The 27,934-nt window shown below is 35.7% G+C and overlaps 1 protein-coding gene across 2 annotated transcripts; it reads right to left on the minus strand.

The window, feature by feature from the left end:
* Nucleotides 1-184: 184 nt before the first annotated feature.
* Nucleotides 185-27,492, minus strand: LOC131161590 (uncharacterized). Of its 2 annotated transcripts, none has more exons than XM_058117439.1 (4): nucleotides 27,078-27,492; nucleotides 18,671-18,899; nucleotides 1,241-1,365; nucleotides 185-583 (listed from the first exon to the last, which is right to left on the minus strand). In XM_058117439.1, the coding sequence occupies exons 1-4, from the start codon at nucleotides 27,423-27,425 to the stop codon at nucleotides 509-511; spliced, it is 777 nt and encodes a 258-aa protein (XP_057973422.1). In that variant the 5' UTR covers nucleotides 27,426-27,492; the 3' UTR covers nucleotides 185-508. The 2 variants fall into 2 exon arrangements, with proteins under 2 accessions (XP_057973422.1, XP_057973421.1); XM_058117438.1 differs by having other exon boundaries at nucleotides 185-773.
* Nucleotides 27,493-27,934: the final 442 nt, after the last annotated feature.

Raw genomic sequence — 27,934 nt, forward strand, 5'->3', positions numbered from 1 at the left:
TCTACTAGTGTCATTCGAAGAACAAACAAGAAAATGGTTACTGTTTAGGTAGGATAGATGGATGTGGTCCAATGGCTAAAGCTCTGCCAGCTTGTAAATCATGACCGAAAGATTTGGCTAGATGAGAAACAGTCTTTATTTAAAAAAAAAAAAAAAAAGGGGGGGGGGGGGGTGGGGAATGTGATTAAAAATATAAATTTACAATCATGCATGCGAAAAATGCAATGACTGTTCTCAAAATATTATGCTCCTGTTGCCATTACAAGTGGAATAAAATTCAAGTTGCAAGTATAAAAAACTGGCTACAGAACAGTAAAAACATTATAATCATACAATCAAGAATATCCCTTTTTTTTTTTTTATAATATTTCTAACCTGCAATTACAGGGCATCTAATTTGGTTGTTTGTTCCTCGCGCAGTCACCAAAAATCGGAGACCAATGCGCTGATCCTTTGAGTTCTAGTGGAGATATCTGAGTTGAGGACATGGCGAATCTACCATGCTTCCTCATGTCCCTATTGTTAGTAGACCAATTTGGAGCTGTTTTCTATAGATGGTTTTTTCTCTCATTTTCTTTCCCTTCTGTTGCACCAAAAATAGAGTTTGAGCAGCATTAGTTTCTGCCACCATTCCTTGGATGACTTCAACATGTACAGATCTCAAACATAGGTGGAGTCAAAAACATAAGCTAATCAGCACCAACTTTCTTTAGGCTTGCCATATATGTCAAATAAATGGTCCACAGGTATGCACATGAACTGTTTACCAAAGGCTGCCAACAACATGACAAACAATTATAAAAAATGATAAGAAACAACTTTCTTTGTCTAGTAACAAGATATGCAGCTCACCATACATGTCCTGTGCTAAAGAGAAGGCATGCAAAACCTGGTCCTCAAGGCTTCCATGCCATGTTGAGAGTTTGGAGAAGTTTGTGTCTGTAACTTACCTCAATATTTAGAGAGGCTGTTTCTAAAACTTGAACCTGTGACTTCAGGTTTGGGTGTAACACCGTTACCACTGAGTTCAGGCTCACATGCCAAAGAAGGTAAATGGAATTTACTACTTAAGGGTGGCCACCTAGAAAACTGCCTAAACCAAAATAAATACTGTGAATGACATCATGTCTTGTCCAGGGTAATTTTTTAGGGGTCTATACCTTTTAAGTTTTAATTTGTGGGTCATCTCTTTCCTGAAACCAACATTCAGTGAATGCATGTAAAAGAATCCTCAACATACCTGTAGATGGACAGGGACATATTTGAACGTAATAAAATCGCAAAACGGCCAGTACGCAAGGCCATTTATCAGTGTCGGGAGCAGGTCTCGCTTCAGCCTGGCGACAATCTCACTTCTACTTTCACCTGAGCTTGGCACCCACAATGGTTACTTAGAAAAGGATATAAAAGCATAACCAAATTATGTGGTACAAGAAAAGCAACACACCGAATTCCATTAAGATAAAATGGTTTGTGAATGCCCTTGCGTGCATGCATGTACATGAGACACAAAGAGAGACAAAGTGACCTGGCCTATGTTTTGAGTTGCCATATAGCACCACTAAAAACTTCAAAGCCCCACTGACGTACTCATCAGCACAAAATTTGCTAACCCTTGTTTACTTAACACTGCTAGAAATTGATAGCTCTGTTCCATTCAATTTTTCATACTATGCTTTTAAAGTAAAAAAAAAAAATATTACCCAACATCGAAGGCTGAGACACCATGTCTTATCAAGGATCTGGGGGGCACGATGTGTGCAACCTGGCCTTGAGATATTGTAGAAGTTGTTTCCATGATTTGAAAATATGACCTTATTGGGTGTAGCACCATTACCATTGAGCCAACTAGCTAAGTATTCCAACAACTTTCTATGAGAAAATGAAAAATCCATTCTTTAAGTTCAAAAAAATATACAGCTTAATACTTCAATCTCCAATTAGACAAACAGTCAAGCTTCCTCTTCATTTCTATTTTTGGGCCATGCAGGGGCATGGGGACAGGGCCAGCATGGAGCTTACCCAGGTTTTTATGCAACCTCAAATACCATTTTCTGGTGTTCAGACAGTGTTTGTGATCTCATTTATGATTTGAGAAAGTTCCAAATCATCAAATGTTCTAAATCCACACGGTTACATCCCAAGTCATTGTTCTACTCTTCTAAGATTTACTCTTCATTTTTGTGAATTAAGTAAACTAGGAACTAAAAGAGATTACCACAGTTTACTTGTTCACAATGATTTAGCACCATTCAACAGAGCTGAGAGAATTTCTAGCTAGATCAAAAATGAATTTTATGGTGTAACAGTTAAAGCAAAAATCTTCAATCAAAATTCAGCTAATAGATTATAAGCTTTTGTAACAGGGACAAAAATTATTCATAGAAAACTATTTTGACTCTTGCTCCTTATAATGCAAATAAGATTACAGTTAGTGCAGCAACCAAAGCACTAATAAAATCTCTTGAGGAAAACGTTCTGTGGATTTTCAAATACCACAGTGCTTTTTAACAAGTTCTCATTGTGAGTTATGACCATTTTCAGTTTGCACAAAGAACGAGCAGGTAAAAAGTGTGTTTAGACAGATTTCTTTATCAATATGTTCTAATTTACCAGTAAAATTGTCTTGCACATGATTGCGATTGATTGAGTGCATAATATTGAATCATATATTGCAACTGTTTATTCAATTTTACAAATAGGTATGTTTGTCAAATAATAAGAACAAAATATGATATTTAGTCATAGTTTATATTTTTCAAAATAAATTGATAATACATTGTTGTAGTCAAAATTTACAAATTAAAGTATCAACACTCAAGCAGTCAAAAATTTCATATAATGTCTACACATTATATTTTCTTTGTGTTACTAAAGCAACATATAGCACTGATAGACTCCAGACTTGCAATTAAAATTTTAGAATAAGATTTCACATGTGTGTACCTACTTTTAAGAGAAAAAAGATCAAATTCAATCATCATATGATTGAACTATAATATTTTATTTGAACTTGTAATTTGTACTACAGTTATCCAATGTATGCATGTTTTAGGCAAATTGATAACACTTAGTTCTAATTAAACTTATTTTCATCTTGATATTACAATGTACATTACTAATAGATCTTTATTTTTCTTAAAATTAAAATTCTAAAAAGAAAAAGTTATATAACTAAATTCAATAAAAAAATTTTAACCCCCATAGTTTTATACTTTCCTCACATTATATTCACAATTTGATGAGTTAAGCTGCTGCTTTAAGCTGGTCTAAAATTTTTATACTTTATTTAAATTTTTTAAATTTAATCTTATTTATTAAAATTATAAAATTAACCATAGACGATAAATAGTCTCAAATAATTATTTCCTAATTTCCATGATCTTAAATTTCATTAATTTTGCCAAATTTTCAGATTTTGTGAATGGTACCAAAGGAAATCAAGATTCCATTCTGTTTTCAAAATTTCACCGAAAATTCCTAAAATTTTGGGTTTTTGGCCAAAATTTCTGCAATTTAAATTAAGAACTAAATAAACCAGAAAAATAAAGTTTGAATTTTTTTTCTAAATTATTCAAAATCAACAATTTTATATTTCCAATGTTTCATTCTTAATTCCATAATTTATTATAAGTTTCCTGTGTTTCTTTAAATCAAAATTGAAATTCCTATCAAACTCAAATTTTTTTTTGAAATTTCTATAAATTGAGACCTATTTCTATAAATTGAGAACTTAAAATTTCCATCCAAATCAAAATTTTAGTCCTTGCTTTTTCCGCTAAAAGTATTTCTTTAACACTAAAAAATATTTTAAGATAATGATCAAAATATAAATAACAAACTAAAACGAATAGTTTTTAACTTTAAAAGGTTAAATATAAAATTCAACTATGATAAATATTTTAAACATATCCAAATAATATTTCATAAATTTACTGAAAATAATGTCATAGTTAAATGAGACTAAAAAATGCAGAAACAATATAAGTATAGAATTTAGAAAACCTATTGGAAGACGGATAGTAGCATAATAAAGTGAGAAAGTTTCAAAATCATTCTTACACATTAACCACCAAAATCTGAATAGGCATGCATATGCCCCCCTAACTGAAGATTAGGTTTTAGGGACAAAAGAATAAATGTAGGTTGGAACACAATATTTACACCTCTACCTCCATCAATCACCACACATACATCAGTACTCCCAAGCCCCACCATACCCTCTCCAAAATAAAAAATAAAATAAAATAAATAAAACATAGGTTACATAAAAAAAACTCCATCATTTGACCACATAACATCAATGCTTTTGCATTGTGCCACGAGCTAAGCTTGTTCAGGGCATTATGCTTGCCTGTGACCGCTTGTCTCGTGTGTTTGGGATGAGTTTCCATCATGTAAATACTAGTGTAGGGTTATTTTCTGCTAGTGGTTTATTTGTATGCCAAATAAGGCAGTATGATTCCTCAGTCGCTTTGATGTTTCCTAGTACCAGGATGATAATTACATAAAAACCTTTTTAGGGGAGGGTGAGTGTTCATCGGTCATTATAAAATTAACTAGCTATTGTCAACGTGTTTAGCCTACTTGCCTCCCTCACTAAACACACAATGTCAACGGAGGTGTTGTTAATGAATTAAGTTTACTTCAATGTTTACTGCTTTCTTGCCACGACTTTCATGAATTGATTACTGTTTCCGCTGCTATTTGAATGAATGTTAATCAAAGTGTTTCATGGATGAATGTTAGTAAACAATAGGCTGGCCAGTTAAACAAGAGTGCTTTAGCTAGCGCTGCACGGACCTTCACAAAGTTGTGAAAATAGTCAGCCCGTGACACATTGGCATGTCTTTCAATGGTGGTATTGAATTCTTCAGAGAGATGTTTATGCATGTATCCAGGTGAAATTGAATTTTTAAGCTTGACAATTTGAACTAGAGTTTTTCAAATTATAAAGTCTTAGGACAAACATTTTTATGTGCTCCACACTTGCATCATTTATCAAAACTTCAAATTTGAAGTTGAGATTTTTAGAAAAATATCCTTTCACACAGGATATAAATTTATTTCAGTATGAGATTGGAATGAACCTATATATATATATCATTTGCCACAGTAGGTCCATATAAGACTATTTTAGTACAAAAAAATAAAAAGTAAGGATATCTTTGTCAAATATAATATATTATAGGCTGCCCAAGTGACAATAGGTCCATATAAGTCTATTTTTAGTACAAAAAATAAAAAGTAAGGATATTTTTGCCCAATATAATATATTATAGGGTAGACCAAGTGAACATATAAAGATATTTTAGTATAAAAGAGTTCTGTAAAAAATAAAGAATGATATTTTTTAAAAAATATACTGTTGTATTCAAGTAGCCATATATAAGGGTATTCTTGTAAATATAAATACATAAGACGTGAGAATATTTTAATTAATTAAACACAATATTTTACACAACAGACTACTTCATATATAGTATGATGGGCAAGCAAGTCAGCATTTACAAGCTTGTGCAGAGGTTGAAACCTCAGCATAACTTCCAAATTTCCAATCTAGATGACATAAAGAAGTGTAGTTTATGTTCTCACTTCTGATATAAAGCAAGCTTTAGTCTCTTCATCCCCACCCTCCCCACTCCCTCCCCCACCTATTTGAATATGCATGCATGCATGAATGATGTGTGAGAGGGGAATAGAGAAGGGAGGAGTTCTACACCTACGCGGCAAGCACAAGCAACAAGTACAACCATTAAAAATGCCGTCCAGTATAGCTTGATTTCTAAAACTGTATGTCCAACAGAAGCCACAATTCATCTTCTAAACCTGATTTTTCGATAAAAAAATGTTTTGGACACTTGAAAGAGGTACATTAACCGTAGTAAGAACCTACATATCATAAACCTAGTATAACCAAGTCCACATGCCATAATCCAGCAGAACACCCCTTCTTTAAGTAAGTTCACCCCTCAGTTCCCTATTCCATACATATTCATACATGTTCTCCAAAAACACGTCACTAAAAATTGCACGTCCAAGATATCTTTTTATTTTTCCTTTTTTTTCCTTCCTTCCAAAAAAAGAGTAAAGCACACCAATCAGTCTGATCTCCCAAAGGTTTGCCAAAGATGCGGACCTATGGCACCAACCCTAAGGTTTCAAAAAAGACAAGGAGCTTCTTGGACATTTGATTTTGGTCACACTTACCCACCATTAACTAAGGAAAAATAATTTGGCTTATGTGTCAAAAAAGAGAAATTTTTAAACATGTTTGCCCTATTGTGCCCATGACATTATTCTAGTCAGGAGAAATTGCATTCTACTTCTAACAAAATAGGGGAAGAAAATAGGTGCGTGGTTAAAGTTGAACTGCAGATCGTGGAGCAATGTAGTTGAAATTATGCTGCTATTACTGTTCAGCGGAGAACATATGGCAACCTCTGTGGCAGTAGGTCATAGCTGCAATGAAAATCGATGATGCTAAGGATAGAGCGGAGTAATGATTACTGAGTGTATGGCTACAGATAGGCTAGGCTGTGAACAATGAACAGCTTCAAGCTACAAGAATACTTTAGTTGACAATCCCATCTCAGATAATTCTTCAATTCCAGGGGGTGCATCCTCATCATGGACATGAATGACAAGTGGTGTTTCAAGAAAGACAAAGTTTTGATCTTTGGAAGTGAGAACACATAAGAAAATTGAATCCCAAACCCTACATAGAGGCTTTGAGTTTTAGAAGGACCCCATGGTGTAGGACAAGAAGCAAGACCTTGGGAAGAGCGATGTTGGAGAACAATTAAGAAGAATTGGGTTAAGGGATTGTTGGGTTTAATTAGTAGTTTATTATGTATTTAGTTTAATCAGTATAATATTATGTGTATTTTGGGGGCTTGTTTGTAATATTTGTGTAAAGTATGCATATGTTTGTAATGTAAGTTTTAGAGGTTTTTATGTAGTTTCATGTAAAGAGGCTTTCTTATAAATAGTGTGTGAAAGGCATGATGTAGGCAGTTGTTAATGAATTTGAAATGTTGAATTGTTGAATTGAATGTGAGTTCCCAGCTTGGTATCTTCTCTCTCCTCCCTTCTCTTTCCTTCCTCTCTTCTATTTCTTCTAAATTCTCCCATGGCTGCAAAACCTTGATGCTGCCCTTCCATCATTTGGTATCAGAGCCCAATATCAATCTCTATTCTTCCATTTCAACACCCCATCTTCCCTTCTCTCTTCTCTTCTACCATATTCTTCTCCTCCCTTTCTTCTTCTTTCCTTCTCTCCTTCGTCTGTAACTTCTCACTCCCTCTTCTTCCTCTTTCCTTCTCCCCTTTGTCTGTAACTTTCACTTCCTCTCAGCTGCTGCTTCTTGTTTCTTCTCTTCTTGTTCTCTAGTTCTCTGTTATGTCCCCATTTTCCCCTCACTCTTCTCTTTTCTTCTTCTTGCTCCTCCTGTCTTCATCTTCCTTCTCTCTTCTTCTTTCTTTTCTCTGTTATGATCTCTTTCTCTGTCTTTAATTCCCTGCTGCCCAGCAGAATTCTACCCTCTTTCTTCTTCTCTGTTTCCCTTCTCCTTCTCTTCTTCTCCTTTTCTTATATTTCTCTCCCCATAATTCCCTTAGTTCTCTCAATTCTCTTTCCTTTCTTGTTTGCTGATCTGAACTCTCCCTTTTTTCTATTCTGATTCTCTGTTTTTATTCCTCTTCCCTCCTTCTTCTCTGTTCTCATCTTCATTCTATGCTTCTCTCACTCTCCTATCTCTCTCTGATTCGAACTTCTGGTTTTCTGTTTTGAAACTTTAGTAATAAAATTAAAAAATTAAAATAAAAAAGAAAAGAAAAAAAAACACATCAACAACAACACTGAAAAGCAGTTTCCAAACTTCTCAGAAAATTCCAGTCAAATCCCATTTTTTGAAACCCTAATTTCCACCCTAGACTCTACAACACCACCCACATCACCAAAAACAGACCCCCCCCAACCCCTTCGAATCTTCATTGCCGTCCAACCACCCGAGGACACCTCAAGCACTGGCCAAAACATCTCCAGTCATCGGCACCTAGAAAACCCTAATCTCCTGTGCTTTTCTCATCACACCACCAACACCACTATACTCCCCATCACTTGATCTCCCTTCGCCCCAAAACTCATCACTGGGAAGTCGCCGCTCTGGGCTCACGCTCCCCACAGTCCAGCAACCTGCAAGTGGGACTCTGCCTGAGTCTTCTCCTGGTTCCAGTTTCACGAGAATTTGCTCCAGCCACGATATTTTGGGTATTCTCCATGATATTTTGATCTACGAGGAGATAATTTGCTCGTGGATGCAACATAATGCAAGCAAGGATGATAATTTGGCATGAAAGTAAGAAACCATCAAATTGTCACTGCCAGCATTAAATATCAGGTTCTGTTGCTGTAATTTGTGAGTTTTCTTTGTGAATTTGTTTCATTTCAGCAGGACAATCAATATCAAAGGTGAATTGAAGATAGTTTTTAAGAAATTGGGAGCAAGGCTGGTGGGAAATTGTGTTAAATGGCTGTTGGTGATATATAGTTGCAGCACATATGAATAAATCCAGCAATATGGTGACAGCTGACTGGAAAAATGAATGGCTTTTGTCATACTCTGAGCATAATAGCAAGCCATTCCATACCTTTCTTAAGTACAGGAAAAAAGTACGTTCATTTTTTATGGAAGATGTCCAATGAATGTGATTTCTAAAAACAGAGTCATTTGTGTGCAACTTTATCGGGAACCCCACCCAAAGCCTTATGACATATATTGGATTAATAATACCACCTTACATGCTTATGAAAGATGTTTGGTTCCTATCTAAATGGGTGAATATTTGGCTAATGTTTGGTGTGATATTATACCTATGAAAATTGGTCATGTACTCCTTGGTTCTCCTTGGTTGGATGGTTTGGGTGTGACTCAAGGACATGAGAACACATACGTCATCCACTCTAATGAAAGAAAATCATTTTGAAGCCTGCTCTACCAACCAATCAGGAAAAAGAATCTGAAATTATCAATCATGTCAAAGTTACCATACTTGAAGACACCACAAGCAAGGCAATGAACGTGTTTGAAGACATCCAAAGTTCTTCAAACATTCCTATTGTAGAGTTTGTCATTCCCGATGAGTTCATTGATGCGAATTCTCAAGTCAAGTCTATGGTGCTGCCAATGAAACATGGGTTCTTGCCTCATTCAAGCATTGGCTTTCGAAAAGTCCAAGTTTGCTTCTGTCTTTTGATCCTCCAACAGTTCAAAATTCGAGAAGAATTTTTTCTAGCTAGGGGAGAGTTGATGTAGGACAAGAAGCAAGACCTTGGGAAGATCCACGTTAAAGAATAACTAAGAAGAATTGGGTTAAGGGATTGTTGGGTTTAATTAGTAGTTTATTATGTATTTAGTTTAATTAGTATAATATTATGTGTTGGCCTAACAAGGCTTACGAATCTTATTTTGATGATAATAAATCAAGGGGACTTAACATGCTTTGGTTAAGTGATGATGTTTTAGGTAACTCAAGTATCAAGCTCAAGTGAACCAAGTGACTTATATCAAAGTGCTTGACAAAAGATTGAACTTAATAACACAAGATCTTATGAAGTTAAAGATGAAGCTTAAAGCCAAGCTCTATATGAAGAATGGAAGCTATACTGAAGACTTACTGATTAGAAGAGTCGCAGTTTTTAAGAAGTCTCATGTGAGTACTTCAAACATTTCAATATGAATGAATGAAGCTCTTAGGTTTCATTATTGACTTAGAGACCAAATTTTGAAAAACCCCGGAAAATATTTTCAAAAGTCTCAAAGCAATATGGCAAGTATAACAGTTAACAAAAGTTTTTGGAAACAAAATTGTAAAAGAATATGTTGTTGCATGATCAGGCGACTAACCTGTTTTGGTCAGGCGACTAACCTTTTTATGCTGAAATAAACTGGGAAAATAGAATAGGCCCAGTCGACTGATCCTATAAGTTCAGGCGATTGACCCCATTCTGACTTTGAAATTTCGCTGGATTTTAAAAGATCAGGCGACTAACCCCGATAATCTAGTCAACTGAACTTCGCAACGGTCAAATTTAAACAGCGAAGAAATGTTTCCAAAATAGATTGCTTGACCCCCAAACTTTATGAAAACCTGGGAAACACTCCAAGTAACTCGGGGAATACGAAAATTAAACTTTTTCCATCTATAAATACATGTTATATCAAAGAATTAAAAACAACAAATTCCTACAATCAGCATTCAAGCATAATATTTTATACTCTTCAAAAGCTTTCTTGCTAAAACTCTTGCTAAAGTTTCTACTGAGAATTTGCTGATTAAACCCTACGGTCCTTTGCATTTCTATTGAGAATTTGCTGATTAAAGCCTACGGTTCTTTGCGTTTCTACTGAGTTTCTTAACCTAAGAAAGAACCCCAGTGACAAATTCTTAAGCTTCATCTTTCTATATTGATTTTGATTGAAGCATATCATGATATTCTCTTGTATTAATCTGCTCTTACTGAAAGTGCTTTTTGTACACAAGAATTGTTCTTGTTTCTCTTGTTGTTTTTTACGGTTCAGGATTGTTGAATCGTTGGACTACCACGCGTGGGGTATCGCTTGGAGAGGAGGGTTCCATCCTACTTGAACGAGTGTGTAAACGGTTTGCTCTGCCCGGTTAAGGGAGCGGTATAATGAAATCCTGGGGTGGTTTGCCTAAGGTGAGGACATAAGCAGGTATATCCAAACCTCATAAAATCTCAATGTCTTTCTCTTCCCTAAAACTCTCTTTAATTTTATGTATATATAAATTGTGTGGATGTTTACTTAATTGCAGGAAATTAAATAGTAATTGGGAATTGTGGAAACCTTGATTGAAGGAAGTATGTTGATTGCGGAAACCTTGATTGAAGGAAGTACGTTGATTGCGGAAACCTTGATTAAAGGAAGTACATTGATAAATATCAAAGTTCATTAACATACTTAAACTCAAGTAACACGTTTGATATCAAAATCTGAACTTTGGAAGCTTGCTGAAATTTCTATTTTATTTCATATTGAGAGATCAAGCTTACCTTATTGATTGGATTGATAAGCTGAATTATAAATATTGAAGTTTTGACCTTTATCAATAAATACTAAATCTTGGATTGAGTGTTGGTCATTGCAAATCAACTGTACTTGTAAAGTTGTTGATAAGTTTAAATTGTGTTGTTACTTGGAGCGTGTGATTATGATTAATTTAATCTCAAAAGGGTTATACTAGATTAAAGTTTCTAAAGAAATTTTAAAAACCCAATTCACCCCCCCCCCCTTTTGGGAGTACACCTTACTTCTCATTATGTGTATTTTTGGGGGCTTGTTTGTAATATTTGTGTAAATTATGCGTATGTTTGTAATGTAATGTGGTTTTAGGGGTTTTTATGTAATTTTATGTGAAGAGGCTCTCTTATAAATAGTGTGTGAATGCATGATATAGGCAGTTGTTAATGAATTTGAAGTGGAATTGAACATGAGTTCCCCCCTGGAATCTCCTCTCCCTTCCCTTTCCTTCCTCCCTTTTATTTCTTCTAAATTCTCCCATGGCTGCAGAACTTGATGCTGCCCCTGCATCACCCCACCAAAGGAATTGCTCAAAAGTATTGGATATTTTCATTCCTTGGCATTAGGGGTACTATGCTCTTCGATACTATTCCTTGTCATCAACCAAGAGAATTCTATGCAGTTCTGTAGCCATGAGGTGAAAATGTAACAAGTGTCATTCAGGTGCAAATCGGAGAATTGTGAGCTCGCCCCAAATGAAGAGAAAGAGCACACTGTAAAGCAATTCTAGAAGCACATTAAGAGACTTTGAAGTGGTCTGAGATCCAAAAGTTAGATTTGCAGCAAAGGTAGGAGCACCCAAGGTCTTAAATTTCGAAGATCCAAAAGTACGGAAATTTCAATGGAAATTTCAATTTCGATTTGAAAAAATAATAGAAATTAGTAGTAAAGCATGGAATTCTTTGTGAAACTTTAGAAATGGTTAACAAACATAATAATATAAGTTTTAGGACTAATATATTACAAATTAAATACATCTATGTTTTGTATGAGTGGAAAAGTTGTAAAATAGTATGTGTATCAAACATATTTTAAGATAATGTACATTAAACATATTCAGTTAATACAAATGAAATTCATAAATCATTTAAATATTATTTATTATACTAATAATGATAATTTAGACATGAATGGTTAAATAAAATGTTACTGTAAGTTTAGTTTTTCATATAATTTCAAAAGCACTTGTAATAATCTTTTGTTTGGATAAAATAAAAAAAAGAAATTAAGATAGAAATTTCACTTCACTACTAAATTTCTCATTTGAATTATGATAAAATTTCATTGTATAGTTAAAATTTCGACAAGCTTCACTAAAATTTCGAGATTTTGATAAATTTCGGGTGACTTGTTGAGCTTTCGACGGAAATTTTGCAAGACGGAAATCGACTGCCATTTCGATTTCGAGGGTGATGGAAATCAGAAATTTCGATGGAAATTTCGACAATTTCGTGGAAATTTAAGACCATGGGAGCACCAGAAGATGTAGCTCCTGAGGAGCTTTTGGCATAACCAAGGTCTTAAATTTCGATTTCGACTCAAATTTCAAAGCTCCAAAAGTACGGAAATTTCGATTTCGATGTCGATTTGAAAAAATAACGGAAACTAGTAGTAAAGCATGGAATTCTTTGTGAAACTTTAGAAATGGTTAACAAACATAAAAATATAAGTTTTAAGACTAATATATTGCATATTAAATACATCTATGTTTTGTATGAGGAGGAAAAGTTGAAAAATAGTATGTTTATCAAACATGTTTGTAAGATAATGTACATTAAGCATATTCAGTTAATGTAAAAGAAATTCATAAATCATTTAAATATTATTTATTATACAAATATTGATAATTTAGACATGAATGGTTAAATAAAATATTACTATAAGTTTATTTTTTCATATAATTTCAAAAGCACTTGTGATAACCTTTTTTTTACTAAAATAAATTAAAAGAGAAATTTCACTTCACTCAAGGTTTCAATAAATTTTGACAAATTTCGCTAAAATTTCGAGGTTTCGATAAATTTTGGATGATTCGTTGAGATTTCGACGGAAATTATGCAAGACGGAAATAGACTGCCATTTCGATTCCGAAGGTGATGGAAATCGAAAATTTCAACGGAAATTCGACAGTTTCGTGGAAATTTAAGACCATGGGCAGAACATCCCACAAAAGGCAGTGGGGTCGAGGGAATCAATGTTGTCAGGCTTCAAGAAGGGGCAGAACCACATCTGAGTGTTGGCAAGGTGGAGGCTGAGATGCTTGCTTTTGTTGCATATGTCAGCCTAAAAGCCAAAGAAGGAGACAAACCAATCAAGAAGGCAGTGTTCATGCATAAAAAAGGGTGATTTCATCACTATAGTATCTACCTTGTACTGTTAACCATCCCTTGCTACCAAGGAAGGTTGGTGTCATTTTTCAAGCCTCAGGCGAGATTAGCATCTACTTGACAAATTCAAGGAGGTCAGTATATATTTTTTTTTCCCAAAAAATGCAGTTTTCTTTCACTTCATTGCCATATACAAATCTCAGTGCCTAAACAAGAGTTCAAATTGAGGAGACAATAATCATTTGTAATCCCTTCAGTGGATGACAACTGACAAAATACAAATACACTTCATGCATATTTAAATCAAGTCGCTCCATCAAATGGCAACCATTCTATTGTCACAACTAAATCACCACAACAGAAGGACCATTGACATATAAATATATGAATCCTTTACATTTGAGAAAAGTAGTGAATTCCCTGTCTAGAATTCAGGGGAAAGAAAAAGAGCATTCTTTGTATTCCCAAACTCTCTCCATTGCACAACTGAACCAGCTATAAATCTAAGTGATACCACAATGCAACCATTTAAGCTGCTCCATAGAGCAAAAGTGCAGGTCAAGTAGTGTCTAGATTCTGAAGGAATTCCAGCACTTCTACAGTGAACACAATGAGGTTGATATTTTGTTATCTGAAATTTTATATGAACCCCAAAATGGAAAAATGCCACTGTCTTTCAATTCTCAACTTATACAGAAATCTTTTCCCAAAAAAAGCCAGGGGGGGGACCATGCATGCCTCACTCTCAGATAATGAAAAAATTAAACTATATAGCAGAACCACATTGAAATCATAATGATCTGCACGTCATTTTAGTGCATCTATACACTCCTATTTCCCAACTTGAATTTCTATCAGAATTCAGAACAGGGTATTATTGCAACCATCTAGGAAGTTGAGGCTCCCAGCACGTACAAAGTAGAACAGTAGCAAATCATTTTCAGAACGAAATAAGAAATTTTCAATTTTTATTTCTTGGCAGAAAACTTCAAAAGTTAGCTTCTATTTCTTGCAGCCTACAAGTCACAAAGCAGAATATCAAGAACAATCACTCGACAAGACTGAAGAGAAATGTATCACAACTATTTGAGTTGGACAATCAACTCCTTTTCCTCCATTATCCCATACACTATAACCAGAGTGAAAGAGCCATATCATCCTTTACTGTTAAAAAGTATGCAGATGAAGGAAAATATAAAGAAGTTTTCAAGTATCAAATCAAACAGCTACCATTGTCCCAATGAATCAAAATAAAGATGAAATTAAATAAAATCTATCAGCCCATAAGACAATAATTTCCTGATAAATCTTTTATTTTTCCAATAACAAAACAAAATGTATTAAGAGGAGAGAGGGAAAAACTGCAATATAGAGGATGACAAGGCATTCTGGAAACTTAAAAAGAAATAAATAAGAGAGAGAGAGAGAAGATAGTAAGAAGAAATCCTGAAGCAACTAATTCAAGAAACACTTTTTCAAGCCCTTTCCACCATTATTAATAGAACACTTCAAATTTTCCTACTCTCTAATGCTTTTCCATCTTGCTCATGCCTAATCCAACCTAATTTCTTGCCCTCTTGGAATGGACAACCACAAGCCCTTCTTAACCATGATTACTTCTTAAGCTTCAATATCCCTTTGATTAACCTCCTTCATTAGACAACTGGTGTAGGTAAAATGCCATCCTCTTTTGAATCAGCCACCTGCTCCTCAAGCTGACCATTAACTGCTTGTTTCTTAATTTCTTCCTTCTCAAGGATAGGCACCCCTTCCACTACCACAAAGTCTCTAACACATGGGAGAAATCATCTATGGCTTCTAAAAGGTCAACAATCTATATCAACCTTTAACACAACCCTGCAAGCCCAGCCCAATTGCACGTAGGGAGACAAACAATCACAAATAAAACCCAGGGAATAAGATGAGACCATACAATAAAGGTGGGCAGCTAAGCTAGAACCCAAGACCTCCCGACAACCAAGGTTCCATTGTTCCAAAAACATGTTAAGCAATCGCTTTACCTAAAAGCATAAGCTGTTAGGTTCTGAGTGATGCAAGATTGATTGGCACAAGAGAAAAGTGCAGGAAAATAAGAGAAAATAATATGAAAATAAACAGGAAAGTAGAAGAGAAAATACAAATGAAGACAAAAGTCAATTAGGCCTGAAACGCTCAATATTCCAATCTGTTCCCTCATGGTTCCACATCAAATCTGTATATAGCCGTTCTTTAAATATTAAATAAGTAAACAATCTCTAGGAATTAATATCAAATCATAATTAATGAAAGATGATATCAAATCCCTAAAAAAATTAAGACGACACATAAATGTAAATCTTTACATCGTAAAAACCCTAGACAATCATAAAGACCTAGATAATCTAATAGTTTATTAGCTTATAAAATCCTACTATAAAATAGGAAAAATCTTTAAAATAAAAAGAGTACATGATTGCCCCAAACCCTAAAAAGGCCAAATATATCAATTTTAATCCTTGAAGGTCATATTGCATTAGAACAATGTATATCAACCTTCACCAGCTTTGTTGAAAATTCACCCTCGCAACTCTTCTCCCCAAAATCACTGCAAGTCCCAAGGTCTTAGATTTCGATTTTAACTAAAATTTCAAAGCTCCAAAAGTACAAAAACTACTATGGAAATTTGATTTTAATGTCAATTTCGATTTTGATTTGAAAAAACAATGGAAATTAGTAGATAAGCATGGAATTCTTTTATGAAACTTGAAAAATGCTTAATAGACATAATAATGTAAATTTTAGGACTTTTATATTACAAATTAAACACATCGATGTTGTATATGAGGTACAATAATTAAACATATTTGTAATATAATTAGTGTATTAAACATATTCGATTAATATAAATGAAATTCATAAATCAATTAAATATTATTTATTATAAAAATAAAGATAATTTAGACATGAACGGTTAAATAAAATGTTGTTGTAGTTAATTTTTCATATAATTTCAATAGCCCCTGTAATTTTTTTTTTATTTCAATAAAAAGTAATAATCTAAGAGAGAAATTTCAGTTTCCACCTAAATCTCACATTTGAATTCCAAGTAAATTTCATTTTATAGTTAAATTCTGACAAGTTTTGCCAAAATTTACACCAAAATTGTGTCTTTATATATTATTACACACAAGGCTGGTATTTTGGTAATCTTATTGAAATACTTGACAAGGTCCCACATTGAACCAAAAACACACACATTGGAATCTTGTTACATTTCTGAGAATTATATACATATTCTCATGCATCCCTCTTCTCATGACGACACCTTAGATTCTGCAAACCAAATGTCAACTTCGAGCCTTTTTCATTTGCAACCCTGGGCGAAGACATTGCTCTTAAAAAATCAACCATGCTTCCAAACCTGATTGCATTGCCTTCAGCAAAGCATCAGCCTTACAAGACCCCACGAAGGGACTTTGTTGTTCAGCATTGTGAGAGGAGGACTTCCGGCCACCTTCCAAAACCCATCAACAGCATGCCTTTTCAAAACCCTTTTTTTCTCAAATCTGAGTGCACCTCCATAGAGCCTCCACTGTCTAGTGATTTGATGCGAGATGCAGGGGACTCATCCATCGCAAAGACAGATTCAAAGGCTGCTTTCATGGATCTTGATCTGTATCTCTATGGACCCATAAATTACTGCAGACCTGAGCTGGATCATGAGGAAATGAGTTGGATAGGGTCTTCAGGATTGGTAGCCCAGCACATTGACCCATCTATCCTGTAGGAACTCCTCAGGCATGCCCCTCATTCTAACCCAACACATTCCGTCTGTTCTTTATGAGAAACTTATTCAGTCCTCTCCTGCAACCAGTGAAACATTTTGCCCAACAAGTTGCCAGATCCAGCATTCTATTGCTGTACCAGATACATCCCAGCTCATTGTCCATCCTAGGAAAACCCTAGGATTTGTTTAGTTGTGGAAAACAGATTCCATTTTCTATTTTCAGTTTTCCAAATAATTACATGCCATCTTGTTTTCCAGCTTTCTAACATTTATACAGAGAATTTGGAAAACAATAAAAAGATGTTTTCCAAGTTTTCCTATACAAACATTGGAAAACTGGAAAACAAGGTGGCAGTTTAGTAATTCTTGGACTGAAAATTAAAAGCTGAACAGGCCCTAGCCTCCTTATATATCTTTTATGCTCATTCCCCACTACTAAACCCAGCCACTGCTCACCCGACAAACCAGCCAGCTGATCTTCCCGCACTCCACCACACTGCATGCAACAGCCATCCCATTTTTATGATTGTGAACTCTTCATCCCTTTCACAACTTCATTCCATGACCAAATAGCCTCCTTCACCATTTTGCACCAAAGTGTTTGGAGCCAACAATTCCACAAATGTTCTCCAACCATCTCTCTCAAACCCCCCCAAAAAAACAAAAAAAAACAAATGATCCTATCCGATGTGCTCGAACCCAATTCAAGAATTTTACCCTTTTCATAGGTCTGATCGTCACCCAATATGGAAGACTACTAAATTTTGTTCAATGAATCATACACCCCACCACCACCACCACCATCACCATCACCATCTGAAAACCAAAGTTAAAACAATCAGAAAGCCATCCTTCTGCTGCCAGGTATATCCATGACAATCAATTTAGAACAAATTTCCTCTCCAACAGAAATGTAAAACTAGATTCTTCAACTTTCTCTAATTTCAGACTAAAAGTTTTCTGTTCAACCTGAGTATATTGCCAGGGTATTTGATTCTGACATGGACAGATTTCACAACTATACTAGTAAAAAGACGAGAGAAACAGGACTTCAAGAGACAACAGGAGAGTGGAAGAGAATAAGAACCATAACTCCTAATGAATTTTTTGACAAACACTTGCAAGAGAACACAACAAAACACCTTCAATAGTATTTAAGAGTCCAAAAACGAACAAGATAAATAACAAGACAGAACAAAAAAAGAGAAAATGCAAACAACAATATAAGCACACACTTATAACACTCTATGAGTTTTGTTTTTACATGTATTAATCAACCAATCTACACTATGAATATCTGATTATTCATTCAATTATTGGGCAGTCAAGCCCTCCAACAGCTTTATAACCATAGTAAGATGAAATGCATAAAGCTTGTCAAAAAGTATTCATAACTAGATAAACAAAAATGATAAAAGAAACTTCCTGAAATGAGGAATAATTAAGAATTGTTTTTTTTTTTTTTTGTTTACCTTGCAGACCAGCATTAAAGGAGAAGAAAACAGCAGCAATACAAGGCCCATATATAGCCTGCCCCATAAATATTTTCTTCAGTGTAGTAACTACATCTCTCTTTGGTAGGATTTTTGATACAAAATTGAACCACAAATGCTGCGTTGGCCCCAATATTAGCAATCCATATGCAGCCATACGTACTGTCCTTACTGAGTCAAGTGAGCTAGCAGAAGACAGTGTAACAATCTGGAGAACAGGTTCATCAGAATTAGTCAATAAGGATATATGATTGAGACAAGTTACCAGTTCAATAAACATACACTGTTTAAACATGTACATTAGGGGCTAAAATTGGAGATTAGCAATCAAAAGTTAGTTCAGTTAAACAATTTTTCACCTTAAAAGGACTCAACATTAAAGACACAAAATGTGGGCTTACTGAACCTGCAAAGAAAGTATTAAAATGTAATTGTTGTAAAATAAATATATATATATATATATATATATATATATATATATATTCAGATACTACTGCTAGCCAATTTTCCACCCTACATGAACAATCCACTGTTATACATTCCAACACAATACCATAATTACAACAGGAGGCAAAGACAAAAAGCAAAATTGAAAACAAATAAAATGACTGCTCAAATTGAAGGAAGCAAAAGATAACAATGAGAATTAAATTTCTAGGGTTTCACCAAGGGAAAACAAGATAGAAAGATTGTAAGCGGAAGCCTTGAATTACATTGAATTAATTTTTTCATATGTACATCCCAATCTTATATAATACAATCACCTATTCTAAACAAGGAAACAATCCCCTTACTGAATAATATCAAATCCCCCACATTTACCCACTTTCCTAATTTGTTTATTATTTACAATGATACTTGGGATTTTAACACTCCCCCTCAAGTTGGATCATAAATATTAATCATCTCCAACTTGCTAATAAGATCATCAAAGTTCTGTCGTCCTAACCCTTTAGTGAAGATATCTGCAATTTGTTTCTTGGTAGGTACATAAGTCATACAGATAATTCCTTCTTCAATTTTCTCTTTGATAAAGTGTCTGTCCACTTCCACATACTTAGTCCTATCATGTTGAACTGGATTGAGAGAGATGCTGATAGCTGTCTTATTGTCACAATTGAGTTTGATAGGAAATTTCACCGGGACCTGTAATTCTTCCAAGAGTTTCCGTAACCACAGTCCTTCACATATTCCTTGAGCAACTGCCCTGAATTCAGCTTCAGCACTACTACGGGCCACTACATTCTGCTTTTTGCTTCTCCAAGTTACCAGATTTCCCTAGACAATGTGCAATAACCTGTGGTGAACCTTCCATCTTCTACTGATCCCGCCCAATCTGCATCTGTAAAGATCTCTACTTGCTTTCACATTTCTTGAAGAAGAGTCCTCTTCCTGGGGATCCCTTGAGATATTGAAGGATCTTGTACATGACATCTAAGTGGGCTTCTTTTGGTGAATGCATGTGTTGGCTTACTACACTGATTGCAAAAGCAATATCCGGTCTAGTATGTGATAGGCAGATTAGCTTGCCAACCAATCTCTAATACCTTTCCTTTTCAACTGGTATTCCACAATCTTCAACCCTCTTTACTGCTTCAATTGGGGTTTCGCTGGGTTTGCATCCAAGTATGCTAGTTTCAATTAGGAGATTAGTAACATACTTTCGCTGAGAAACACTACTTCCCTTTCTTGTTCTCGCAACTTCCATGCCCAAAAAATACCGCATTTGTCCCAAGTCTTTAACTTCAAATTCAGCAGCCAAAACTTTCTTCAATCTCTCCATCTCTACTGTATCATTACTAGTGAGGATTATATCATCAACATATACTATTAGAATTGTTCTCTTACCTCTTTCAGACTGTTGGAAGAACAGGGTGTGATCTGATTGCCCTTGTTGATAACCTTGATTCTTTATTACTTTTGCAAATATGTCGAACCATGCTCAAGGAGATCGTTTGAGTCCATACAAGGACTTCTTGAGTTTACACACTCTGTTTTCTTCACCTTTCCCACTGAATCCTGGTGGTATAGTCATGTATACTTCTTCTTCTAACTTGCCATTTAAAAATGCATTCTTAATGTCAAGTTGTTATAGTGGCCAATCTAGGTTGGCTGCCAAGGACAAGAGGACCCAAACTGTATTTAAGTTTGCCACTGGTGCAAATGTCTTCGTATAGTCAATGCCGTAAGTTTGTGTAAATCCTTTTGCAATAAGTCTGGCTTTATATCTTTCAACTGTCCCATTAGATTTATATTTCACTGTGAAGACCCATTTACAACCCACTGGCTTCTTCCCTCTCGGCAAATTTATCAACTCCCAAGTTCCATTTTTTTCTAGGGCCTGCATTTCCTCTATGGCTGCCTCTCTCCATTTAGGTATTTCTAGAGCTTCCTGAATGTTCTTTGGAATTCTTATCCTGTCAAGGTTAGAGACAAAAGCACGATATCCTGTAGACAAGCTTTTATAAGACACGTATTTAGACTAGGGATATTGAGTACATGACTTGGTTTGTTTTCAGATTGCAATAGGTAAATTGATATCATCAGGTACAGGATTATCAGAAAAAAGCTCAATTACCAGATCAGGATTGGGCGTGGACTAATGGTTATTCGGAGCCATCACCGGTTCCAACACTCTTGGAGCCTCAGGTATGCGATTCCCCCTGTTCTTTGTGTTTGGCTTTCTTGAGTTAACAAGTATGTTTGTGTTATTTTGCTTTCCTGTATCTCCTCCTGAGGTTAAGTGTTTTGTTGTGTCTGGCAGGTCAAGAAGTGATGCAATGGAAGGCTCGATAGATTGATCAGGGAATGAAGCAATGGGAGGCTCAATAGGTGGTACGGGTTCAGTTGACGTGGATTCAGTAGTAAAGAAGTCAAAGAACCGATCTTCACTCCATTTCTCCTCCTGAAGAGAGGGCTTTGGGAAATAAGGAGTGGTTTCAAAGAAAGTAACATCAAGACTAACAAACAGCCTTTTTAAGACAGGATCATAGCATTTGTAGCCTTTCTGGGTAGGGGAATAACCAAGGAAGACACATTTAAAGGCACGGGGATCCAATTTATCCCGGTGGCGTGCATGAACATGAACAAAAGCAGTACAATCAAAGATTTTCAACAGGAGACTGGAGGGGAGTCGAGAGGTAGGAAAGTGTTCCTGGAATTTTTGAAGAGGGGTGGCAAAGGAAAGTACTCGACTTGGCATTCGATTAATGAGATGTGTAGCTGTTAAGATGACATCTCCCCAAAAATAGTTTTTCATGTTGGTAGTGAACATTAATGCCCGGGCTACTTCAAGTATATGTCTATTTTTTCGTTCAACAACCCCATTTTGTTGAGGGGTATCCACACAAGAACTCTAATGAACAATCTCATTTTCTTGAAGATAAGTTCCCATAATAGTATTAAAATATTCCGTACCATTATCAGTACGTAAAATTTGAATGAGTCTGAAACTGTGTATGAATCATGGAATGAAAACTAATGAAAATGGAGTGGACTTCAGTTTTGTCTTTCAGCAAGTAAACCCAACAAAGATGAGTATGGTCATCAATAAAAGTAATGAACCATTTTGTATTGGTGCGATTGAGGGAACGTAAGGGACCCCACAAATCACTGTGAATCATAGTAAATGGGCGAGATGGTTTGTATATGGATGATGGGAAAGAAGTATGGCAGTGTTTTGCAAGTTCACATACTTCACATTGAAACTCAAAAGACATTTTATTTGAACAAATAGAAGATAACAAACGTTTTAAATATTGGAAATTGGGATGACCCATCCTTGAATGTCATAACAAAAGTTCACTATCTTTAGAAATAGATGCAGAATCACAAATTGTAGTATTACATAGTTCACTCAAGCTTGCCTTCTCAAAGTAGTAGAGTCCCTCATATGCCTTAGCAGTGCCAATCATCTTCCCCGATGATAGATCCTGAAAAACACAATGAGATGAAACAAATTTAGCAGAACCATTTGAGTCTTTTGTTAACTGGCTGATGGATAATAGGTTGCAAGATAACTTGGGAACATGTAGGACAAATTTTAAAGTTATAGAGTCAGATATGCGAATACTTCCTCTATCGGCAACTGGTGAGAGGGAGCCATCTGCAATTTTTATTCTCAAATTCCCAACATATGGTTAGTAGGATGAAAACAATTGATAAGAACCAATCATATGATCAGATGCACTCGAGTCAATTATCCATGGAGATTTTTCAGATGATGTAGTATTTAAGGCTGACAAATAATTAACTCGGTGAGCCAGCGAACTAGAGGAAGACTGACCCGATGTTTGAATTGACAAAATCATTTTATACAGCTAATCTAACTGCTCAGGACTGAATGCACTACTTAGGGAGGTATTATTGGTCTTTTCTCCAAGTAATTTTTCAGTTGACCCGTCAGTGTTCACCTGGTACCCATGATTTTTTTGGAATTGTCTCGGCTTCCAATCTGCCGATTTTCCATGAATCTCCCAGCAAGTATCTTTTGAATGGCCTATTTTGCGGTAATGTTTACACCATAATTTACCTTTTTGTGGCCGTTAATTGGATCCCCCTAGGCCTTTTGATACAAGGGCTGAGACATCAGGCCCATTAGTGTCCCATTTGAATTTGGGGCGGATACGGATAGGTCTAGCCGTCTAGCCCGACCCAGTCACCTTGGGGCCTCAGCATCACACGCCTCCTACTCTCCTCCCTCCTAACTTCTGCGAAGACCTCTCGGGTTGAAGGAAGAGGTCGCCGGTCAAGGTTGCGTCCCCTTACATCGTCCAAATCTCGGTTGAGGCCAGCAAGAAACTCGACGACCCTTTCGTTTTCGAGCCTCCTTCGGTATCGTGTGCTGTCGCCGAAGCACTCCCACTCCTCGTCGATGCTCAAATCGAGCTCCTGCCAGAGATGGGTCATCTCCATGAAATACTCCGTGACTTCCCTCTCACCTTGCCTCATCTGCCACAACTGAGATTTGATGTCAAAGATTTGTGAATAGCTCTCAACATCAGAGTAGGTTTCGCCAACGGCATCCCAGACATCCTTCGCTGTGGGTAAGAACAAGTATATTTTACCAATCGCTGGCTTCATCAAGTTAATGAGCACAAGCCGTGACCATGGAGTTTTCGGATCTCCATGTTTGCAAGGCGACAGCATCAGTAGGGTCAAGTTTCCTCCTTTCTCCAGTAAGGTAACCTAGTTTCCCTTTTCCTTCAATCACCAACTTTATGAATTAAGCCCAATCTCGAAAGTTTTTCCCGTTTAATTTCTCCACTGAGAGTGGAAAGGTTGTATTGTCCAGCCCATTCAAACCCCCAGCGGACGTAACCTCGAAATCACTAACGGATTTTCCATATGAGATTGCCCCTTTGCTGGTGCTCCTAGCCATTGTTAGCTAAGGTTAAGAAAACCTGGCTCTGATACCATGTAAGCGGAAGCCTTGAATTACATTGAATTAATTTTTTCATATGTACATCCCAATCTTATACAATACAATCACCTATTCTAAACAAGGAAACAATCCCCTTACCGAATAATATCAAATCCCCCACATTAACCCACTTTCCTAATTTGTTTATTATTTACAATGATACTTGGGATTTTAACAAAGAATATAATGAAGGGAAGAAAAGACACAAACAATGGTAAAAGGAATATTAACTTTAAGTCCAAAACTCTTACCCAATTTGATTCAATCTTGCATGTAATTTTTTTCTGCACACAAGAATTTCTGTGTTTGAAGATAAAAGACAACTGAGGTGACAATTAAACTATTAAAATGCTAAAAAGAAAAATAGGGCCCAAAAAGAAAGCAAAACTATCACTTTCTACCATGTTCTTGACTTGGCACTAAGGTATTGGCATGCTCAATTTTCATATGTCAATATAATCAAGCTTCAAAAAGACCTACACTAAGAATATTGGCCCATTAAAGTTGGACACTAAAATGGAAAATCAATTAGCCAGCAGCTTTTCTTTATTGGAGGGCTAATAAACCTGGTACCAATGTTATTTAAATACAAGGACAGTGGAACTTAATTATAAAATACCAGCTCCAATTAAAGTAATTTGAGCCAAAGTGGTTAACCAAATCCCAATGCCATAGACGTCCATTCCACTTCAAAAGTTTAATCCTTGCAAAAGCTTGATGTTAATATAAATACCAATCTGAACAAGCACATTATTAAACCTCCAATCTCAAAGTTCTTGTACATCATGTACATTACTATCCTACAAAGTAACTTGACTCAAAGTAGTTCACCAACTCCCGAAGTCATGGACTGCCATTCCACTTCAACATCTAATCCCTCCAAAAGCTTGACAGCAATATAAATCTCAACCTGAACGAACCTATTTTGGAGCATTAAACCTCCAACCTCAATCTGCCTGTGCCTACCATACAATATTATACTACAAAGTAACTAAAGTATTTAATACATCTTGAAACTCTAGCATCGCATTTAAACTCAAATCCAATGCTGCAAGTATAAAGATTGACCTGCAACACCAATATCAAATTTAGTCCTATACAATTGCAAGGAAGTTATTTCAGGCAGCCCACAAATACTAATATTCCTATACAAGTGCAGTGAGCCTTCTCTTTTTTTATATTTTCATAGCTAGTCCTAGTCAATAGGTGTGCTCATTAACTTAGCTCCCTTATTTATATTGTCTTCCAAATGATCTTTTATTCGCGTCCAACAAAATTATGATTCCAGATCCACCATCAGAGAGAAACAACACTAATTTCAAGATAGTGTCTGAATCCCAAAGATGTCATGTTCAAGCCATGCCATTAACATGCACCATAAATTCATAAACTGCTATTGTGCAATTTCAAGCATGCCCCACATACATCATGCAATTTTCTTCACTCTCCATCCTGCATATAACCAATCCTCTAAATGCACAAAATCCTTCTAAACAAAAAAATAAAAATGTTTTAAAACATCATCTCCTTGCAATTAGGATCTCAAAACACAAGGGGAATTCCCATGTACACCTCCTTTTCAAGTTGGCCATCTTGAAACTTTACACAAATGAAAAGGCTAAGAAAAATTTTCCATCATTGAGTTGTGTTTGAGGAAGTTCAAATGTTGAGCCTTGGATTTGGATGAAATTCATTACAATTTCATATGTGTTCAAATTCAAACAAATCTATATCAACGTCTAAAATCAAACCTCCCAAACACAAGGTCAAAGTAAAACTTTTACGAGGGCAATTTAAAAAAATAAACAACGACAACAACAAGCCAAGCCTTAAGTCCTTCTAGTTGGAGTTGGCCAAACGAATCCTTTTCCAATTTCCACCAATTTACACGACCATGAGCAATTTCCTGCAATAAATTCAAGGCTATTAAATCCTTATCATCTCATTCCAAGTTATTTTAGGTCTACCCCTACTCCCTTCTACTACCCCTCACAATAACTAGCTCACTTCTACTCACTAGCACACTATTGGCTTACGTTGTAGATGCTCAAACCATCTGAATCATTTCTCCCTTATCTTATTTTTTATAATAATTACACCTAATATATTCATTTCTTAGTTTATCTTTTAACATTATATCACTCATCTACCTTAACACTGTCATCTCAGCAACTTTGCTTTTTGGATATGTTGTTTCTTGGTTGCCCAACATTTTAATCCAAATAACTAGCTAGTCTTATAACCGCTTTATAGAACTTCTCTTTTAATGTTAAAGATATTCTACGATAACACAACATGCTTGAAGCACCTCTCTATTTTACCCAACTTGCTTTAACTTTATGCATTACATCTTCTTCAATTTCTCATTCAACTTGTATAACAGAACCAAAGCCATTTTAAAAAATGTTTCCAAAACTCAATATCTTAAACTAATGGCATAACCTCATTTATCTAAAAGAACTGATAATCATTGCCCCACAAGTTAGCCCACTAGAAAGTATGGACACAAAACACAATGTTGGCTAGGGCTTTGACTGTCATCCCATTGCCTAGGCGCTATTAGGAATTAAGGGGGACCCAGTGCCTAGAGTTCGCCCAATTTGCTGTCCGCTTCCTTCAGCTGGATTGGGGTTCTCCATTCTTTCTCACAGAAAAAATGCAATAAACATACATTCTCATCCCGCTGGATAACCACAAACTCGCAAATAATAAATACTACCGTATCCAAATAATTGCCTCCTCAAGCTTTCTTAATGAAAACCCGATAAAATGTATTGAACTTGCCTCATCGGCTTACAGCTACCACTTAAATGAACCTCAAACTGAGTCAATCTCAAACCCCGCTTGAGTAGCTTGATTCATTTCACAGCCCCAAATAATGATGCATTTCATAAGCAAGCCAAAGATTAACATTATCCAATTTAATGATCAAATTTTAACAAGACGAGGAGATCAATGGTTCACCTGGGCGGTCAAGTCGGAAGCAATGTAAATAAGCGAAGTCGTGACGCTTTTTGTGACGAGAGGGCGAGATTCAAGCACCCCTAAATACCATCCCAGAAATCCAAGCTTCGAACGGGAAGAGGGAGCCGACGATGACGAAAAGGAAGAGCGAGGATACAAAATGAAACCGTGGTGCGAGATTCTGTGCGACCTAATCGTGCCGAATTGATGATGAGATGGAACGTACGCCCTCCATCTCTGCTGGTTTGCGAGAAGAGAGTATTTGGTTGAAGAATCAACGTCGATTACCAGTCGCCGGCCTTGAAGATGACAGCATTTGCTGAAATGTCTCGCAAAACCGCTTAGCATTTTGCAGAAAGCTAGAACACTGCTCTTCAAAATGAATTTCCTACAAGTCGGTTATACCGTTTGGTTTATTCGCCGGGCGCGCCACTACGCCTATTTATACGTCCTTTATTTTTATTTTTTTTCTTTTAATTTTTTTTTTATTTTTATAATTGGTATCTCATTTCATGTCTAATTTATTCTATAATTTGGATTTGTAATGAATTTTTTTTAAATATAATATAAAATTATATTGAAATTTTTTTTCCAAATCCACTTAAATCCAAATTCAATGTCTGAAATTCATGCTCCCGAATGCATTAACATATTTCGCTAGTGCAACATGATATTGAATCCATAACGCTTTACTTTTATTCATTAATCTTTCATATAACTAGTGGTACACACACACACTATGCACATGCTCTACGACTTTTTTAGAGGATTTTATTTATATGATGATATTCATAAGCTTCAAACTCTTCATATGAAATTGGATGGCAATGGTAATATATGATTATTGTGATTAATGG

The sequence above is a fragment of the Malania oleifera genome, chromosome 8, assembly GCF_029873635.1.
Source record: "Malania oleifera isolate guangnan ecotype guangnan chromosome 8, ASM2987363v1, whole genome shotgun sequence".
Classification (NCBI taxonomy): domain Eukaryota; kingdom Viridiplantae; phylum Streptophyta; class Magnoliopsida; order Santalales; family Ximeniaceae; genus Malania; species Malania oleifera.

Coding starts and splice junctions, on each gene's coding strand:
- LOC131161590 (XM_058117438.1), bottom strand. CDS start 27,425: ATGCTAAGCGGTTTTGCGAGACATTTCAGCAAATGCTGTCATCTTCAA. Junction 18,900..27,077: donor CTTCCGACTTGACCGCCCAG/GTGAACCATTGA, acceptor CCTGTTCTCCAG/ATTGTTACACTGTCTTCTGC. Junction 1,366..18,670: donor CTTTAATGCTGGTCTGCAAG/GTAAACAAAAAA, acceptor TGCCAAGCTCAG/GTGAAAGTAGAAGTGAGATT.